At 43.3% G+C, this 20358-nt stretch overlaps 1 protein-coding gene across 1 annotated transcript in view; it reads left to right on the forward strand.

The window, feature by feature from the left end:
* The window catches only part of SLC12A5 (solute carrier family 12 member 5), a 32879-nt gene that overhangs the window by 4796 nt on the left and 7725 nt on the right, over positions 1 to 20358 (forward strand). The window contains exons 2-20 of the mRNA XM_051979944.1: positions 3010 to 3104; positions 3591 to 3722; positions 4015 to 4161; positions 5170 to 5224; positions 5722 to 5852; positions 7687 to 7928; positions 9018 to 9229; positions 10409 to 10579; positions 10713 to 10811; positions 11225 to 11282; positions 12057 to 12231; positions 13103 to 13221; positions 14335 to 14433; positions 15437 to 15556; positions 16061 to 16165; positions 17187 to 17355; positions 18051 to 18246; positions 19200 to 19369; positions 20064 to 20195. Of these exons, the coding sequence (XP_051835904.1) occupies positions 3010 to 3104; positions 3591 to 3722; positions 4015 to 4161; positions 5170 to 5224; positions 5722 to 5852; positions 7687 to 7928; positions 9018 to 9229; positions 10409 to 10579; positions 10713 to 10811; positions 11225 to 11282; positions 12057 to 12231; positions 13103 to 13221; positions 14335 to 14433; positions 15437 to 15556; positions 16061 to 16165; positions 17187 to 17355; positions 18051 to 18246; positions 19200 to 19369; positions 20064 to 20195 (2627 nt within the window). The remainder of the gene's footprint in view (positions 1 to 3009; positions 3105 to 3590; positions 3723 to 4014; positions 4162 to 5169; positions 5225 to 5721; positions 5853 to 7686; positions 7929 to 9017; positions 9230 to 10408; positions 10580 to 10712; positions 10812 to 11224; positions 11283 to 12056; positions 12232 to 13102; positions 13222 to 14334; positions 14434 to 15436; positions 15557 to 16060; positions 16166 to 17186; positions 17356 to 18050; positions 18247 to 19199; positions 19370 to 20063; positions 20196 to 20358) is intronic.

The raw sequence follows: 20358 nt of genomic DNA on the forward strand, positions 1-20358 counted from the left end.
ATTGGGAGAAAGGTAGGGGGCTTTGTATAGTGGAAAGAGCATCTGATTGAGAATCTGGTCATTTGGGTTGTAATCTAGCAGCTCTCCTACCAACCAATTGTACACTTAGGCAAATCACATCACACGTCCAGAAGTTAAGGGATGAATGAATGATCTCTGAAACTCCATTCATTCCACCCTCCAAGGGTGAGGGAAAAAGGGAAAAAAAAAAAAAATCTTGTTTCAACCTCACACCCACAGCAATGGACTCTCTCATTATCTCACTCTCCTGTGGTGCAGGATTTGCATGTTAGCTGAAGTTCGAAGACCATTTAATTTCAGGAGCCAGAAGACCTTAGTGTTAGTCATGACTCTGAGATTAATTAACTATTTGACATTGGGTAAGTCACTTCCCCTTTCAGGGTTTCAGTGTTCCCACCTGTAAAATGAAGGGGATTGGCTTAGATGATTCATTCCACCCCTAACAGCCTATTTTCTAACTTCTTAAATCCTTTCAGATTCTGCCTAACATATGTTAAAGAGTTCCTTTTGGATCTAACATTCTATATTCTATGACCTCTCCTTACAAAGAAAATTTTTGGGATGTGGAGAGGGGGGAAAGATGTTTTTGACTTTGACCAGATAAACAGACATCTCTTAAGAATGAAAGAAATTAAAGATGTTTCTCTCTCATTGAGATTTAACCCCAGAGATCTTGGGTCCTTAAGTCCTAGATGAAAAACTAAAGAGAACTGGAAAATTGGAAGACAGCCAAAGTTTTTTAGGGATGGGTTCCCTCTTACTGAGAAGAGTCCCAGACATCAAACTGATTTGTACCAAAATACTTACTTGGAAAAGGAGGGGAACAAGATAGAATGATCTACCAAATAAAGTCTCTAAGGGTCCAAGTAATACAGTATGATGTCCAGGTTATAACTGGTTCCTTACCCTCTGTAATTTAGACAAGAATATATGTCCTTCTCCCAGTCTATATCTATGAGGAATTGGAATATGGGGGGACCAGTCAGAACCAACATCACCTAATTCTTTTCTTTCTTAATGCTTCTACAAAGTCCTAGGGGTTTCATGGTATAGAGAATAAAGTTCTGGCTGCACTTTGGAGCTAGGAAGTTGTTAACTTGTTTAAGTCATATTTAACTCTTCATGACCCTATTTAGGATTTGCCATTTCCTTTTCCACCTCATTTTCTAGATGAGAAAATTGAGGCATACAGGATTAAATAACTTGTGCACAGTCACACACTAGTATGTGTCTGAGGCCGAATTTGAACTCAGGATTTCCTGATTCTAGGCTCAGTGTTCTAGCCATAGAGCCATAGAGCCAGCTGGCTGCCCTTGCTAGGAAAATCTGGGTCCAAATCCTACCTTAAATACTTGTTACATATTTAAAAAGGCATTGAAACTGTCTGGGACCCAGTAATCTAATCTGCAAAATGAAGGGATTGGATTTGATGACATTTAAGATCTCTTCCAGATCCAGTTTTTTGATCCCATAATCCTACTGTGATGCCTCATCATGGTGTAAAGGTGACCCTGGGTTCTTGAAGGCTTTGCCAGTAGAGCATAAGACCTGGCAGGTTCTACTATGTTGGAAAGAGTTTGGTCTCATATTTGGCTTTCTGAGGGCCAAGTACAGTGCTAGTTGGCTAGTTTCTCTGTGATGAATTCATGGCAATCCATGAAATCAAGACAAATCTAAATAGCCCTCATTCCTTTATGATTTTTCTATTTCTTTAGTGAATTGAGGGGAAATAATAATAATAATAGCAGTAATAATAAATATTAACTGTTTTAAAATTGCAAAGTACCTTATAAATATCATTTTCTCTTATCCACACAACAACCCTGGAAGGTAAATACTATTATTATTCTCATTTTGTAGATGAGGAAACTAAGGCAGACGAAGTTAAATGACCTGTCCAGGATTACATAACTATTAAATATCTAGCAATAAAATAAATGTTCAAGCTGCAGCCTAATGACTCCTTGTTAAAGATTTATGGTGGAGAAAATCTCAGAGGTCTCCTCTAACTTTGAAGTTTTGGGAATCCAAGATTCTATAAAGGAGATGGAGATAGCTAGATACAATCTAGCCCCGGTGGGAGAAAGATACAGAAGGAGTGGCATTCCACTAGATTTGTGGGTTGACTAGAAGAGTTGGAGAAGATAGAAGCAGGGAGTAAATGGAGGAGAGCTCCAGTGGGAATTAGTTGCTGTTAAGTGGCATAGAGGCTAGCACTTTGGACTTGGAGTCAGAAAAGCTTCTGTTTGGATTCTGCCTTACACACTTTCTAGCTGTGTGGACTTGGATGAAGCACTTAACATTAGTTCCCTCATCTGAAAAATGGATAATGACACATACCTCACAGAGTTGTGAGCATCAACTGAGACATGTTATGAACTTCAAAGAACTATACAACTTTCGTCGTTGTTGTTAATATCTGCTGCTTTCCCCACATCACCCTCTTCACCATCATACAGTACAGATGACTAAAAAAAGTTCTCCCTACTTGGCATTGATAAAATTTCTTTTTCCCCATTTATCTCATTTGCAACATAGGTATAATAATCCAGTACCTTTCACAGAATTGTTTCTGTGAGGAAAATTAATTGTAAAATTAAAGAGATGTAAATGTATGGTGACTATTAGGAAGCACAAAGGCCTATGATTTAGACAATGTCACTGCCCACTGGGAGCTACTGGGATCCTCTAAGACAGGAGTTCTGAACCTTTTATGTATCCTGAATCACTTTTGACAGTCTAATAAAATCTATTGACTCCTTAGAATAATATTTTTAAGTGCATAAAATGCTTAGAATTAGAAATGGAACCAATTATATTAAAATGAGGTTATAATGCATTTTTTTAGAAGTTCATGAACAACAGGTTAAGAACTCCTGCTTTAGGACAAGGTTCAGAAGAGCTCTGAAAGGGTTTAGAAATAGCAGCAAGTGGAGTTCTGGGTATCATGTCCTGTCAGGTTATGACTTCTCTATGTCCTTACCTCAGGTGATGGCAACCCCAAGGAAAGCAGTCCCTTCATCAACAGTACTGACTCTGAAAAGGGCAAGGAATATGATGGCAAGAACATGGCTCTGTTTGAGGTAGGCAGGGGGCAACTAGGGTAAGGGTAGCATTTCTGGCTGGTCCTGGAGTAGGCAGGATTGCCTGCCATTGGCACTGGCTAAGGAAAAGCTGTCATTTCACTGTTCACCCACCTTCTACCTTTTCCTGGAGGACTGTGCTTCTCTGTCTTTGTCACTCTCTTCTTGGTCCATTTATGGCCATTTCCCTTTATAACATGCTTTTTGTACTTTGTTACCTTTATTTCTATGATTTCTTTGACTCTTCTCCCTTGGAACCCTCTCCAGTGGTCTCTTCCCCATATCCTATCCCCCTTTCTGATCCATCTTTCCATTCTTCCCTATTCCATTCTCATTTCCCCGATTCTTCCTCTCTCTGCTGCCCTTTCCCAGGTTCCTTTTCCAATTCCTCCCTCCCATTTTTCTGGCTCCATTTCCTAGCTTTCATTTTCTTTTACCCTTTCTACTTCTCTGAAGTTGCTTTTATAATCCTTATTTCTCCCACAGGAGGAGATGGACACCAGTCCCATGGTGTCATCCCTGCTTAGTGGCCTGGCCAATTATACCAATTTGCCACAAGGCAGCCGGGAACATGAGGAGGCTGAGAACAATGAAGGTGGCAAAAAGAAACCTGTGCAGGTGGGAGCAGATATAGTAGACTGGGGTCAGGGGAGGAGAGGCAAGGGACTGGAAATGGAGGAAGGGATGGGAGATGGAAGGAGGGCTGACAGATGGGAAATGGGAGGGAGGCTCAAATTCAATTTGGGTCTGATTTGGAGGGAGGAGGAATTACAATGGTATACAATGGGGGTGGTGGTGTCTGTAACAGAGTACTAAAACATGGCTTAGAACAAAGGGCTGGCTAGGAAAACCAGAGGTTAAAGCTGGAAAGCTGTGGTAAGAAGTCAAGTTGACCAATATCTCTCTGCAGGCACCTCGGATGGGCACCTTCATGGGTGTGTACCTGCCCTGTCTGCAAAATATCTTTGGTGTCATCCTTTTTCTGAGACTTACTTGGGTAGTGGGCATTGCAGGAATCATGGAATCTTTCTGCATGGTTTTTATCTGCTGCTCCTGTGTGAGTACCCCTTCCCAGACCTCCCCACACCCCTGACCCCCATTCTCACTCAGAGAGAAGTCAGTGTGGGGACAAAGGGAACTAAGGAGAGGGTCTGAAGGAATTCAGAGCTAGAACCAGAGCCCTACAATTTGCCACCTGCTCCTGTAGTGACTGATGCCTGGGAGGTATTAGGTGGGGGAGAAGAAAGCCCTTTCCCAGCTGGTACTAAAAAATATCTGAGTCTTATATATATATATATGCCATCAGCCTGTGAACTCCCCCATAGTTACCAAGGCAAATCGAGTGGGCCTGCCCCTCCCCATCCCACCCCCTTCCTTGTCCCCTTACTTAGGTTGCCCTGATGGAACTTCTTCCTCCTCGGGCATCCTGGATATTCACCATAATCCGTTTTCATTGGGACACACGAGGGGGGCTGAGAAGGGAATTGTAGGAGAACACATGCCAATTGCTCCTAAACTGTACCCTTTTCCTACTAAGAGATGGGCATTATGAGGGCATTTGTGGGACTCTGGAAGGCACCTGGAGAACTGAGACAGCTATCATGTGGTGAAAGATCACTGTATTCCACTTCAGAGACCAAAGTGCAAATCCCAGCTCTGCTGATGACTAACCGTGTTACCTTACCCAAGTCAGTTCTGTTTTCTATGATTAAGTTTTCTTACCAGTGAAGTGGAGGCAACAGTATTGGCACTAGTTTCATTACAGGTTTGTTATGAAATTTATAATGCATTCAGGATGCTTTTAAACAGTGAAGTATTACATTGTTAATATTATCATTATTATTATCTGTTGAGGAATGGGGCTTGTTAGCTGGATAAAAGGATGCTTTCTCGGTAAAAGGGATCTAATGTAAGGGGCTAAGGAAGAATCAAGCCATTAAGACAGAAATAAGGGAGAGCTGATAATGGTAATATGAAGAATATAAACTACTGCTTTTCTTTCTCTGTCCACCTTCCCTTGCCCTACAGCGTTTCCCCAATTCTGATGTTCTTTGTGTCCACACAGACTATGCTGACCGCCATCTCCATGAGTGCCATTGCTACCAATGGTGTTGTGCCAGGTGTGGGAATGGGGCCCTTTTCTGTGTGTGGGCAGCAGGGTTTTTGCAGGAGTGGGTGATTATAGGGGAGGGTTTGATTCTTTCTGGGTGGTGAAATAATGGGGGCCTTGGGGCTTTGAAAGGCACATGCCTTTGGAGTAGGTGGGGGCAGTTATGATGCCCTTGGAAAGAGTAATGGTCAATATGTATTGGTTGGTATTGTTGGTGAATGGGCAGGACACTTCCTGCACTTGTCACACAGTGAGCAAATGTCTGGGGCCAGATTGAATCCCGGTCTTTGTGGCTTCAGGCACTGGCTGGGAGCTCTCCTCTCTCATTTGTGCCTTTGGAGCCACTGGCTCCTTCTTGGGGTGATTAGAAACCTGCTAATCTAGGGACTGACTCTCTCCTTAAGGCAGACTGGGGCCTTTCTCCTAGGCATCTGCAGGGAGCATATGGCTATAAGCCCTTCCCCTGCTATCCTTCCTCCATCCCATGATGGCCTTCTCTCCCCACAGCTGGTGGTTCCTACTACATGATCTCCCGGTCACTGGGCCCTGAGTTCGGGGGCGCTGTAGGCCTTTGCTTCTACCTTGGTACCACCTTTGCAGGAGCAATGTACATTCTGGGCACCATTGAGATCTTGTTGGTGAGTGGGGGCTGGAGTTTTGGGGGGCTGCCATCAGTCTGATAATCAACAAACCTTACTGAGAGCACATAAAGGGGAGCACTGTGGGTAGTGGAAAGTCAGGTCTGGGTGACCAGTACAGGGAAAGCACCCATGCCATATGAGGGACTGAAGGTGTTTAGGGCATAGAAGAGAAGTCTGAGGTGGGGCCATTATAATCCCTCTATTTGAAAGATCTCCCATGTACAAAACTGAGTGAGGCAGTGGAAGAAAACTAGAGAGGTAGATTTAAGATTTGTTCTCAGCATCACATTCTCTCACATTTAGAGCTGACTCAAAGCAGAATGAGTACCTCCTCCCTAAAGGTCTTCAAGCAAATTCTGGGGAGCCACTTGCCTGAGATATTGAGAGAATTCCTTTTCAAACAGGATTTGGATTATTTCATTTCATGTCCTGTTCAATCCTGGGATTGTGGGTTTTAATCTCAGTTCTACCCCTCAGTCTTCTTATCTGTCAAATGGAATTAATAATTGTACTATCTACTTCATAGACTCTGAGTAAACTGCCAAATGTAAAGCACTATACAAATGTGAGGTATTTCTGTTAGGCAGTAACAAAGCTATAAAGATGGGAACAAGATCTTTGCAAGATCTCTGCCTATCTTCAAAGAGCTCGCAGTCTAGTTAAGGAGACAAGACATGAAAAGAAAAACCTGGGGAAGAAGAGACGGAAGGGGGAATATGGTCTTGCTATATGTACTCCTGTCACCAGGCCAAGGCTAAAATAGCACTAAAATACCACCAGACTAAAACGCCACTTTCATGATCAGAATGGCACAATGACTATTGTCTTCAGGACAAAATCCAAACTCTTAACCTGGTATTCTAAGATCTTTCAAAATCTTCTCCAAGGATCTTTCAGATCCCTCTAGCTCTTGACAATCAATGCTGTGAGTAGTCAAGAGAGAGAAAAAACACTCTCACATAGGGGATAAGGAAAAGGTTCATTGAAAAGGTATAATTTAAGCTGGGCCTTGAAGACCAGGTAAGATCAGATATAGGGGGAACTGAATAGAATATTGCAAGGGAAAGAAAAGTGTGGATCAAAATTTCGAGGGAGATTGAGGACCACTCCAGCTGGAGCAAAGGATTCAGATGGGAATGTGGAAGGGGGTAAGCTTGGTGCAAGATTTTGGAAGGTGTTAAATGCCAGGCTAAGGAACTTGGATTTTATGCTATAGGCCCCAATAAGCAGTTGAAGGTTTTTGAGCTGTAGAGTGAGATTTGTGAATTAGAATTAGAGAAAAATTATTCTGGACATGGTGTAAAGTGTACGTTGGAGTGAAAGAAACTGAAGGTTGAGAGAGTGATTAGGAGACCACTAGGATGCTCCTTGGGTGCTGGCAGTGGGAACAGAGAGAAAGTGCAAGATACAAGAGGGACTGAGGAGATAGAATTGGTGAGGCTTGGTGACTGAATCTGGGAAGAAAGAGTTAAGAGATTTGCCAAAAGTAACTTGATGACTGAGAGGGCAATGAGAAGAAAAAAGAACTGAGGACAGAATGGCCCTTTCCCTCAAATACACCAGATCACTCTTTTATAAGCAAAACTGAGAAAAAAGGAGAAAAGCAAAAAATATATTTCAGGTCAGTGGGGTTAGGTCTCATAGCCTTCTGGAAGTAATCCAGCCATGACTGAACAGGATGGAGGCTAAAAGAAGTGCCCAGGGATTAGGGCAGCTGAAGTGATAATGGGAGCCCAAAGTGAGTGTGGATGGTTTGGGGATTTAAAATCCTATGACAGGTAGAGACCAAGGAAGGAAGGATATCTCCTTCACTTCTCTTCTGTTCCTTCAGGCATACATATTTCCAGCCATGGCCATCTTCAAGGCGGAGGATGCGAGTGGAGAGGCAGCTGCTCTGCTGAACAACATGCGTGTGTATGGCACCTGTGTGCTCACATGTATGGCCACAGTTGTCTTCGTTGGGGTCAAATATGTCAACAAGTTTGCACTTGTCTTCCTGGGCTGTGTCATCCTCTCAATCCTTGCCATCTATGCGGGGGTCATCAAGTCTGCCTTTGACCCACCCAACTTCCCGTGAGTTGTTGCAGCATAGACTATGGGTTGCAAGAAAGAGCCAAAGATTGGGTATTAGGAAGCCATTGTGGCACTTCCTCATTGTGTCATCTGGGACAAGTCACTTGGGCTTTCTGGGTCTCAGCTAGGAGCTCTGCCAGCTCTCCAACCCCAGTCCTGGATTTCTAAGCTATAGACACCAGGACCCTCCTCCCCCACACGTTCTGGTTTGTATTCCCTGGCCAGTGTTCCCTGTTTCCTACTTCTCTGCCTTAACCCTTCTGTGGTATTGGTGCAGGATGAATTAATTAGCCTCCTCTAGGAAGAGAACAAGTCTAGAGGCAGTGTGAGTGTCACAGAAGATCATTAGTCTAGGAGCCAGAAGACCAGTCCTGATTCTGTGATTTATTAGTTGTGTGAATCTAGACAAGCCTCTTCTCTATTTCATAGTTTTCTCATCTATAAAATGAGGTTAATAATACATATGCTATCTGCCTCATGAAAGGGTTGTGGGGGAATCAGATGAGATAATTACATAAATTATTTTATGGTGATAATGTGTTTTATGTTGTATAGATATGAATATAGGTTGCACTTTTCCCCAAATGTGACTACCCTATGTCCTATTATCAGTATTATTTTCATTATAAGTTTAGATTTTTTCCTTTCAAAGAGACATTCTTCTATGGGTATGACCTATATTTTGGTGCAGACCCTATTAAGACCAATAAGAAAAATGTGAGCTATTATGGCAGAGGCAGGATGGGATAGTGGAAATATCCTTAGATTTGGAGTCAAAAGATTTCAGTTTAGAAGATCTAATGATGCTGGGGAAGATGTTTCTTTTCTTTGGCCCTCATTTTCATTGTGCATAAAATGGAGAAAATATTTACTCTATCTCATGGAGCTACGAGAAAAGTGCTTTGAAAAATATTAAAACTATAAAGAAATGTGAGTTGCTATTATCCTGGGAAGATTGCTCACTAAGTAGAGTATAGGGGACTCAATCCCTAGTTGTAAAAGGGCCCACGGGAAAGTGTCCTTTCCCGCCAGTTTCCAGGTTAGGTCCCTCTCTTCCTGCCCTATTAAGTCTCTCTCCCTTCTCATTAGAATCTGCCTTTTGGGAAACCGCACGCTCTCACGACATGGCTTTGACATCTGTGCCAAGTTAGCCTGGGAAGGCAATGAGACGGTGACCACCAAGCTGTGGGGGCTGTTCTGTTCCTCCCGATTCCTCAACGCCACCTGTGATGAATACTTTACCCGTAACAATGTCACTGAGATCCAAGGCATCCCTGGTGCTGCCAGCGGCCTGATCAAAGGTATGAAAACAAAAGGGGTCAGAATCAAGAGGGAAATCGATGAGCTGGAGCAAATTGTCCCAGGGGACAAGGGACAGGAGAGGGTAGGGAATATGGGAAGCCAAGAGGTTTTAAGGCAGCTGTGGAACAGAGAAAAAAGCCCCTGCGGCTTTCTGCCTGAATTCACTCCTGACTATACTGCTTGTTCTCTTGGGGATTAGTGAAGGAGGAAGAGGAGAAAAGAGAAGGCAAGTTATGGGAGCCTTATTTATTCACCTGTGAAATGTCATAACATTATTTACACAAATGTTTCGAATCATCTAGGTGCAATGGAAAGATCAGATCAGAACAGACATGTTCTAATGTAACAATGATTCTAAAATTTTGGGCCACTTATATCCACTCCATGAGGCTTAGTTTTTTCATTTGTAAGATGAGGGACACAAATGCTGTTTCCTTAGCTATAAAATATGGATAATATTTCACAAGATTGTTAAGAAAGAGTTTTATGAATCTATTAGTACTTTAGAAATGGGAGATATATTATGAGTATATTATTATAGAATCAAGATCTGAACTCAAATCTGGCTTCTAGTAATAGCTGTCCTATGACCCTAGGCAAGTCACTTAAACCATGACTGCTTCAGTTTCATCATCTGTAGAATGGGAGATGGCAATAGCACCTACTATCAAGGATTGCTGTAAAGATCAAATGAGATAATTATAAAGTATTTAGCACAGTGCCTGGCACATAGTAGATGCTATATAAATGGTTATCTCCCCCATTTAATCATCAAACATTTGTTAAACAACCACCTACTGTGTGCAAAGTGCAGTGTTTCCTGTTGGGAAAGATGTAAAGATAAATAAGACATAGTCTCTGGCCTAAAATAATTTATAATATAGTAGAAAGGATAAAGCTTATTGCATACAGATAACTAAATTAGAATTAAAATATAAATAAGGATGTAAGATGTATAAGCATGTAAATAACACGGCTATGAGACAGGCAAAGAAGAGAATGATTTCTTCTTGATGGGGTTGTGATCAAAAAACTCTTTGAGTTGAACCCATAAGAATAGATTCCTTGTAAGAAAAAGATTCTCGATTAGAAAACTATGGATCTCCCCCCCTCACACATGGCTTTGATTCTTTATCTGGAGTGTCTTGACCCTAATCAGAATACCTTTTTCTTCACAGAAAATCTCTGGAGCTCTTACCTGACCAAAGGTGTGATTGTTGAGAAGCATGGGATGCCTTCTATACCGCTGCCTGAGGCAGTTCCTCTTAACCTGGATCAGCCCTATGTCTTCAGTGACATGACCTCCTATTTCACCCTACTGGTCGGCATCTATTTCCCTTCAGTCACAGGTGAGGGGTAGAAGGGAGAAGCAGGAACTTGGGGGGAGGGAGATGTTGTGCTTGCGTACATGTCCTACTCTCTGGATTGTCTCTTACTCTCTTGGTCCTGGCCCTGGTTCCAGCTATATTGTTCTGCCCACAGGAATAATGGCTGGTTCCAACCGTTCAGGGGATCTTCGCGATGCCCAGAAGTCCATCCCTACTGGGACCATCTTGGCTATCGCTACCACTTCTGCTGTCTGTATCCTTAGATTCACAAAACACCGGAGCTGAAAGGGACGTTAGACAATAGAATGCTAGATCAAGGTCTTAGAGGTTATCTAGTCTAATCTTTTTATTTGACATTGGAAGAAGAAAATGAGACCCATAAAAGAAAAAAAAAAAAGCTTGTTAAGTATCAGACGCATTGTTGGTAGTTCTAGAACTAAAATCTGTTTGCTGACTGCCAGCCCTAGCCTGGTTAGGGGCAGCCCTGCTTTGTCGAGTACTCCCAAGTCCCAAGCAGAATTGGTGGAGTAGAGGGTGTGTGTGTGTGTGTGTGTGTGTGTGTGTGTGTGTGTGTGCCAGACTAGAAGCAGGATCTCCCATTTCTATGGACAGAATGGTACCTTTTTGTTATCCCTGATTCATTCTCCTTCATTCTGCAACCCAAAGACATCAGCTCTGTAGTCCTGTTCGGGGCCTGCATTGAGGGAGTCGTCTTGAGGGACAAGTAAGCAGGGGACGGTGTTTCTGGGAAGCCTCAGAAAGGAGGAGGGAGGAGGGACCGAAGGGAGAGCATGATATTGCTCTATGTGCACCTGCCACCAGACCATCATAGGTCCCAGACTAAAATGCCACTTTCCTGATCAGGAACTTTCAATAACTAGCGTCTTTTATGACAAAACCCAAACTCTTAACCTGGTATTCTAAGCCCTTTCACAATCCGCTCCAACCTTCTCTCCCTTGCCTCTTCAACATGAACCTTCTGCTACAACCAGGCTCACCTCCTCACAGTTGCCTGCTTTAGACATTGCTACCCATAGTTTTGCTTCTTTCTTGTCCCTCCCCCTCAATTACCCAAAATTTACCCCAAGTGAAATTCTCTCCCCCTTAAAGAAGCCTCCCTTGACTGTTGACAGTGATATTTTTCTCATCTGGGCCCATAACACACATTCACTCAATCACTCAGCTCTTAATCACATCCTGTTATGGGTAGTTCTCCAGGTCGCTTTGCTCTACAGACAGACTGAACTCCTGAAGGCAGGGACTGTGGGTTAGGATTCTCTGTGATTCCCCATAGCACTGACTTTAAGGGAGGGTACATAGGATGCCCTCTTAGGAGTAAGAGATCATAGAACTTAGACCTGGAGAGACACAAAAGAACCTTGAAAGATAAATATCTGTTATCTTAGACTGCGGGAGGGGCAAGTGGAGGGCCTGAGCAGGGTCAAGTGAGTACCATTCATGTCAGTGGAGCCCTTGCCCAAGAGATGCCTTTTCCCAGGTTTGGTGAAGCCGTGAATGGAAACCTGGTGGTGGGTACCCTGGCTTGGCCCTCCCCGTGGGTCATCGTCATCGGCTCCTTCTTCTCCACCTGTGGTGCTGGGCTGCAGAGTCTCACGGGAGCCCCTCGCCTCCTGCAGGCCATCTCCCGGGATGGCATTGTGCCCTTCTTGAGGGTCAGTGGCAAGTGATTTGGGAGGGATGTAGAGGGATGTGGGTGTGTGTGTAGAAGGTAAAGGAGGGATGTGTCACATCTGGGCACGCAGAACTCATGGGCAGTATCACCTTTGGGAGTAGGGTCATTTCTAGGGCAAATCAAGATGATTCTGAGCTTCATACTTCTCTGCTCTGAAGCCTGCTCATATCTGCTGGATGCAGCAGCTAGAGACAGCTAAACAGGGACGGGGTAGTGGGAAAAGGAGGTGGCTCCCCAGCTCATGTTGGTGTATAAGACCTGAGGTTTATAAATATAGACCTTGCCTCTGCAGACCTTGTTCTCTATGGGTCTGTAGAGACCTTGTTATAGTCCCTAGATAGTAGTGACTGTGTAATTTAATCTTTACAGGTTGCTCTAGGCTACACTCTTCTAACCCTCCCCCTCCCCCAAGTCCTATTTTCTCTAGGTACTTTTCTGTATTCCATAGTTTTGGTCCCTTCCTATTCCCTGGAAATAATCCTAGGATTCCTTTCCCCATAGCCTGGATATCTCATGCTCCTAGAGCTGGCCTCAGGCCTTCTCATACCCACTAAAGACTTCAAATCAAACACACTCCAAACTCCTAGCAGCATGTACTGGGTCAATTATTCTTGCTGGAGATGACCCACGTCTCTCATCTGCACACCTTAGGGATGGTCCTGTGGCTAGGAAGGATTGCTGCCCAGGGGACTCTCAGGGAGGGGATGGACTGGGATAGTATCTAATTTGCTTCTCCAACCCATTCCTAACCCAGAGTCTCTGCTTTCCTAGATTTTAGGATTAAGGGAAAGAGATGGAAGATCCTATTTTCTCTATGCCAGTATTAACATTGATTGTTATTCTGCCCTCAGGTCTTTGGCCACGGCAAAGCCAATGGGGAGCCAACATGGGCTCTGCTCCTGACTGCCTGCATCTGCGAGATTGGCATTCTTATTGCCTCCCTAGATGAGGTCGCCCCCATTCTCTCCATGTGGGTCTCTCTTCTTCTTCTCCCTCATTATGGCACTTTGGATGCCCTTTCATTTATCTCCATGTAACTCTCTTTTCCCCATTACTATTGAAGCAGGGTCACTTCCCTTTCCATTTTTCATGTAAACATTTTTGATGCTGTTTTAAAAATATTGTTGCCATTTCCCAATTGCCCCTTTTCTGAACAGAACCTTACTTTATAACAAATAAACACAATCAAGTAAAGGATTTTGCTCCCTCCTCCACACTTTCCACATGGTCTCCCTTCTCCCTATTATTTCCATGTTGATCTTTTCCCCTTCTGTTTCCTCCATGTGGAGTCTTCCATTCATCTTTCTCTGTGAATCCTGATGTGATAATCAGCATGACCTCATAGTCTTTTCAATACACCTAAAGATTGCTCCCCTTTGCCATAAATTTTAAGAGGGCATCCATATTATTCCATTTTACTAGAATTTTATTGCATTGCTCAAAAGAAGTTAGAACTTAAGTCCACAATCCCTTTTTGGTTCCTGCCTCCCACTCCCTTGACAACTCCCTACCCATTTTTTAAGTTTCAGTTTCCATGTTTTTCTTAAGTTTCCAAATCTTTCTCCCACTGCTTTTGTGTTTTGTCTTCTTCATTAATTTCTCCATAGAATCACAGAATGTTAAAGCTAGGAATGATTTTTAAAACTCACCTGATCCAACCCTCTTCCTTTTACAAAGGAAAAAACTGAAGAAAAAATGACTTGTCCAAGATCACACAGAGAGTTTTGTGGCATGCTTAGGCTAAAATCCAGGTCTCCTGATTCCCAGGTCAAGACTATGTCCTTTGAATCAAAATGCCTCAGTGGTGCAGTTTCTGTCTCTGTGCCTGTCATTAAGAGCTAAGGGATATCAGAACCTGTTCCATACCCAAAGAGTCTGATCCATACCTGGACAAGAGTCCATTCTACAAATCCAGCGTTTTCTAGAATCCATCAATAAGAGGGGAACACCACTTTGAGATGACTCTTAATTGTTAGAAGATTTTCTCTTAAATGAGCTGAAATCTGCAATTTCCCCCCAGCTCTGTTCTCTAAAAACAAGCCGTTCTCAGTCTTTTTGTCTTCATGTTCTTTCTCTGTTCCAGGTTCTTTCTGATGTGCTACATGTTTGTGAACTTGGCCTGCGCAGTGCAGACACTTCTGAGGACACCTAACTGGAGGCCCCGATTCCGCTACTATCACTGGTGTGCACTCTGGGCCTGCCTGGGCTTGCAAATCCCCATGTTCCACACAGGGATCTCCCCCTCCTTGTCTGCTAGCTCTAAAATTCTCCAACAAGAAGAGAAAGTTTCTGAAGGACTCGATGCTCCAAGGACAGGGTTTTCCTTATTGTTTTTACCCATTGACTCTTTTGTAGCCTGATTTCTTTCTTGTAATTCTTCTGGTCAGTTTTTCAAAAATTGCCTCAGCGCCTCTTACTATCTGGGATACCTGGGAGACACCATTTCTTAATTCTTCCTTATTTTCTCTTGTCTTTGTGCTTCCTCCACACTACCTGCCTTCTTGATTGGCAGAACTGGAGGGGCAGCTGGCTCCTGCCTCAACTCAAACAAAGCTGTTATTGGCTGAGGGGGAGGTCTGTCTGGAAAAAACTGTTCCTAAGATACACAAGAGATCCCAGCAGCAGTCCTGAAACCAGGACCATAGATTAGTAGAATAGATATGTGGAAGCAAAGAATTCAGCCTATCTGTTTTTACCACTTTAAGAACTAGTTTCATTTTGACATTTTAATCACTGGGAGAGTTAGAAAGAGATTCTTGGGAGGAGAAAATTCTGTTTCTATCCCTCTTTCCCATGATGAAAATGTTCAAATGAAAATGTTAAAGTGATAAAATAGGCTAAGTTCTACTGTTTTTCAAAATTCTGTCAAACAACCTGAATTATAACATTATTTCACCAAGATATACATATAGCAAAGGGACATATAAATTTCCCCCAGAGATAAAAACCTTGGACTTCCCTAAGGTCCCTCTTATCCACTAGAAAAGGTTTAGGATTCGTGTCCCAGAGTTCTAAATTCTCCCTATCTGTCCCATAGCACCCAGAAATGGCCATGGAATCTTGACCATCATATTATATGATGTGGGACATTTCAGCCCTTCATAGTCCTTATTAGATATAGCCCCTGCTCAGGGTATCAGTAGGTTAGTGAGGGCACAATTTACTTCCTTACCCTGTTCTTTCAGGACACTCTCCTTCCTGGGCATGAGCCTCTGCTTGGCCCTCATGTTCATATGCTCCTGGTATTATGCTCTAGTTGCCATGCTCATTGCCGGTCTTATCTACAAATACATTGAATACCGAGGGTGAGTAATAGCTGGAGTTTGGGATGAGGGAAGGGATAAGGAAAAGGAATTAGAAGATGTTGGGGGTGATAGAGGGAATTGGGATGGATTTGGAGCAAAGGAAGAAAATGGATGAAATTGGAGGTATGGGAAATGAGGAGTGTTGAGGAAAAGGGTATTTGGTGAGGGGAAATGGTAGAAGAAATGGATAAGTTTGGGTTGGAAAAGAGGAATAATGAGATGATTCCTCCTCCCTCCATTCTCCCTCTTTCCCCTTCCAAGCCCTCTCTCCCCCTCCATCCCTCCCTTGCTTCCTCCCTCCCAATTTCCCCCCCTTTCCCCTTCCATCCTTCCCTTGCTTCCTTCCTCCCTCTCTTCCTTCTTTCCCTCCCTTCCTCTTTTGGTGCTCTATGGATAATTTGAGATTAAAGATCTCAGCCCCCAAACTTTATACCTGAATTCAGAGAATTATAAGTTTACCAGGTCCCCTTGATTCTTGTCTTTCTGTACTTCCTTTAACCTTAGGGCAGAGAAAGAGTGGGGTGATGGGATTAGAGGGCTATCCCTCAGTGCTGCTCGATATGCCCTGTTGCGATTGGAAGAAGGGCCTCCCCACACCAAAAATTGGAGGTGAGTAGCAGGGATGTGGGGCGAGGGAGAAAGCTCCTTGAACCTGACCCTTCAGGCCTGTTCTGCTTATTCTGACATCTATTCTACTCCATTCCTATTCAATAAGTCCTTTTCAAAGAATTTTCCATGCTTGGAGAACTGACTACCCTGAAGCTGAGTAGATTTTTACTTTTTCACATGTTCCCAAAGCTTTCTTCCCCACTTCCCAAACCTGATAAATATCATGTACAGGATTATCATTGACTCACTGAATGTTAGAGATGCAAGGAATCTAAAAACATAGAATATTTTATTATCCTTTTATGTTACTCCTGAGAAAAATGAAGTTGAGATGAGGTCAGTCATTGAGTTAACTGGCATTAATTAAGGATTTACTGATGTGTCTTAGGAGCCAAATGATATGTTTGAAGTAAGGACCAAATATTGAGATAAATTGATGTAGGTACCAAATGTTGGAGTTTGGTCATGTGAATAATTCTCAATGGCTGTTCTCTTTGGCAAAAAGTAGGTTTATTTAGGAGAAGAGGTTACAGACAAATGAAGAGGTACAATAGACACCACGAATGGCAAATATGGAATGGAGATGGGAAAGCACATAATAAGGAAAAGGGTTTTTAATAATCAACAGTGGAAAAGACAAGTTTCCTAGTGGAACTCACAATTAACAAGGAGAAAGGGAATACCCTATGAGGGTGGAGTATACCCTTATCAGGAAGACTAAATCCTAAAAGGGATTTAGCACCCTAAAAGAGTTAGTTAACTATAAGAAGGAGAGAGATACCATAAGGCATGGGGGAAGGGTGAGGGGAAAGACACAATGAGGCAGAAAGTCTCAGTCTGAAAGACTGACCCAAAAGATATTCACCAAAGATGGCATGAGCCATGCATATATAGGGGAAATTTTACCTCAGGGATTTGACATAATTCAGATTTCTGACCAGACATAGCAAGGTGGGGCTACCCACAACCTCCACAGAGGATGGGACTATAACATTAACTTCAACGCTGCCTCTCAATCTAGGCCCCAGTTGCTTGTGCTTGTTCGAGTGGACCAGGACCAGAATGTGGTGCACCCACAGCTCCTCTCATTGACTTCACAACTCAAGGCTGGGAAAGGTCTGACCATTGTGGGCTCTGTGCTGGAGGGCACCTTCTTGGATAATCATCCCCAGGCGCAGAGGGCAGAAGAGGTATTAAAGTATCATAGAATTGGAAGTTGAGAGGTGTTTAAAGATTAGCTTGTTATATTCCTACCAAGAGATTATTGTAATGTAAAAACTAGAAGAAACCTTAGACAAATTATCTAATTGCTCGAATTTTGTGTAGGAGAAAACCAAAGCCTGGATTGAGGGAAGGACCAGCCTGAGAAGGCAAATTAATGACAGAACCAGAAATTGAGTCTAGGTCCTCTGACTAAAAGAGGACTCTCTTTCCACTTCCCTTACTCCACTTTCTCCAGAATAGCATCATGGGAAGCTAAAGTCAAAAAGGACCTTAGAGATAATCCAGTCCAATTTCTTCATTTTTGCAAGTGAAGATACTAAAAACTAGGATGATTTGTTCAAGGTCACAAAGTTAGATCTACTGATTGCTGCAGGTCTAGGGCTTTCCCCATCAAATCAGTGTGCTCAAAAGTTTAGAAGTCCACTAGGAATGAGAGGCCCCACCGTTCTGAGGGATGAGGCTAGGAGTGGAGAAGACAAACTAGAGAAGGAAGGATGGAATCTATAGGGACTCTGGTTCCTTATGTAGCCTGAAAGCTTTGACTGTTGCTCCTCTGACCTGTGACATTCTTCTGTCAGTGAGAATGAGGAACTAGAGCTAAAGCCTTCAACTGCTTCTGATTCTACTTTCTGTTCACTGTGTCCCTTCTCATCTACTCAAGTCTATTCGACGGCTGATGGAAGCTGAAAAAGTGAAAGGGTTCTGCCAGGTGGTGATCTCTTCCAACCTTCGGGATGGGGTGTCCCACCTCATCCAGTCGGGGGGACTTGGGGGCCTACAGCATAACACTGTGCTAGTTGGCTGGCCCCGGAACTGGCGCCAGAAGGAGGACCACCAGACCTGGAGGAACTTCATTGGTAAGGAGGCCTGTTGGAGGGCACTAGGAGTGGGCTTTGCTGCAGTGATCTGTGTCAGGGAGGGACACAAAGCGTGTTTTTTGGGGGACCTGCTCTATTTCTTTCTGTTGTTATCTGTTCTTCTCTTTAAGACTGTCTTTTGGTTCCTGTCTGTGTCTTCTCTTTTTCTGTCTGTACCCCCAATTTCCTGACTCTGTCTCTGACTTCCTTTGTATGTCCTCTGTCTCCATTCTATCTCTGCTTCCGTTTTTCTCTGCTTTCCTCCTCCTTCTTCCTGCTTCTATTGCTGTGTCTCTTTAAGACAGTATGGCATAGAAGATAAGGGGCTGGATTTGAGGGCTAGGAGAATTGAGTTCATATCTTACCACTAACACTCGATCATAGGCAACCTTCAGTTTCTTTATATGTAAAATGAGAATGATGACTGTAGTATTAATCTCACAGGACAACTGTGAGGTTTTAACTGGATAAGGTATGCTTCTCAAACCTTAAAGTGCAATATAAATGTCTGTTATTCTTCTTTCTCTTGCCTTTCTATCTTTGTCTCTGTGCCTCAAGGAATGATTTACGAGGCACAGTGGACATGGGGTTGAAGGCAAATATAGTTCACAGATGATCACAATGATCCTGTTTATCATTCTTTGCAAGGGGCTTTTATCTCTCATTTTAGCCTTACAACAATATTTTAGGGCAGGGATTATTATTTCCATTTAACATAAGGAGAAACTGAGGTACTAGGTTAACTGTTTTGCTCAAGGCCATAGAATAAATGATGGACTTGGAAGTGGAACTCCAGGTTTCTGACCCCGAGTTAGTGCTCAGGTTGAGCAGGCTCCAAGGAAACAGCAATTAGTATTGTCCTATGCGGAGGGGCAGGTAGCCATCCATGGGATTCAGAGACATTCAGCCTCAGAGCCCCAGGACCGAGGTCCACCTTGATATTGTCATCTCAGAGCTGGTTCGGGAGACCACAGCTGGACACTTGGCCTTGCTCGTCACCAAGAACGTATCCATGTTTCCTGGGAATCCTGAGCGCTTTTCTGAGGGCAGCATCGACGTCTGGTGGATTGTGCATGATGGTGGAATGCTCATGTTACTGCCTTTCCTGTTGAAGCATCACAAGGTGTGTGTTTATGACAGAAAAGCAGGGGGTGCTGAGGTAGAAGAAGGAGTGATATGTGGGGGCTGGAAACTGGGTTAGGCAGTGAGGCAGAGAATTTGGAAAGTGAAACAAAAACATTTCAAAGGAGGGGAAGCTGAGGCTCTCCTTCCTTCAGTCATAGCTCCACTCTGCTTCCAGGTGTCCAGAGATCTCCTGAGGACTCCTCCTTGAAAAGTAGCTCATAAGCATATAGTTAGTCATAGAAATTTGGAACTGGAAAGGGCCATAGAGTATAAAATTCACAAACTAGAAGAGACCATCGATAGAATGTCCATGCTGAAAGGCAACCTCTAGTTTAGCCCAAATATCTCTTTACAGACAAGAAAGCTGAGGCCCAGTAATGCTCAAATTAAAGTGATTTATCCAGATAACTGTAACGGGTGTATCTAATTAAAATATGTGGCAGAGCCAGCACTAGAAGTCTTTTAACCTCTAGTTCTTTGTTTTTTCTACTAATCCAAAGTGCCCATCCAAAGGATCCCAGAGAGAATGTTTAACCAATAGTAATGGAGCTACAATGGAGGAATTTTAGGCATAAATCAGAGAAATCGTTTTGGTTAGGTGGGATCAAGTGATGTGGGGTTCTGGGCATTTCTTTCAATGTCTCTCATTGTCTCTGAATCATGTCTCCTCAATCCCCATCCCCCATCTCCAGGTCTGGCGCAAGTGCAAGATGCGCATCTTCACTGTGGCCCAGATGGATGACAACAGCATCCAGATGAAGAAGGACCTGACAACTTTCCTTTACCATCTTCGAATTACAGCAGAGGTGGAGGTGGTGGAGATGGTGAGACAGTCCTTCTTGTTGACCCTCTCACCCAGATGATTCCTCCGGTAGTCCCTTCTTCCATTAGCCTGTGGCTTCTGACCTTTCCCCCTATATATTATCTAACCCATACACCTTTCTTCCTTCCTGATTCATTCATTCTTTGATCGTTCATTCATTCATC

The sequence above is a fragment of the Antechinus flavipes genome, chromosome 2 (genome assembly GCF_016432865.1).
Source record: "Antechinus flavipes isolate AdamAnt ecotype Samford, QLD, Australia chromosome 2, AdamAnt_v2, whole genome shotgun sequence".
NCBI classification, from domain to species: domain Eukaryota; kingdom Metazoa; phylum Chordata; class Mammalia; order Dasyuromorphia; family Dasyuridae; genus Antechinus; species Antechinus flavipes.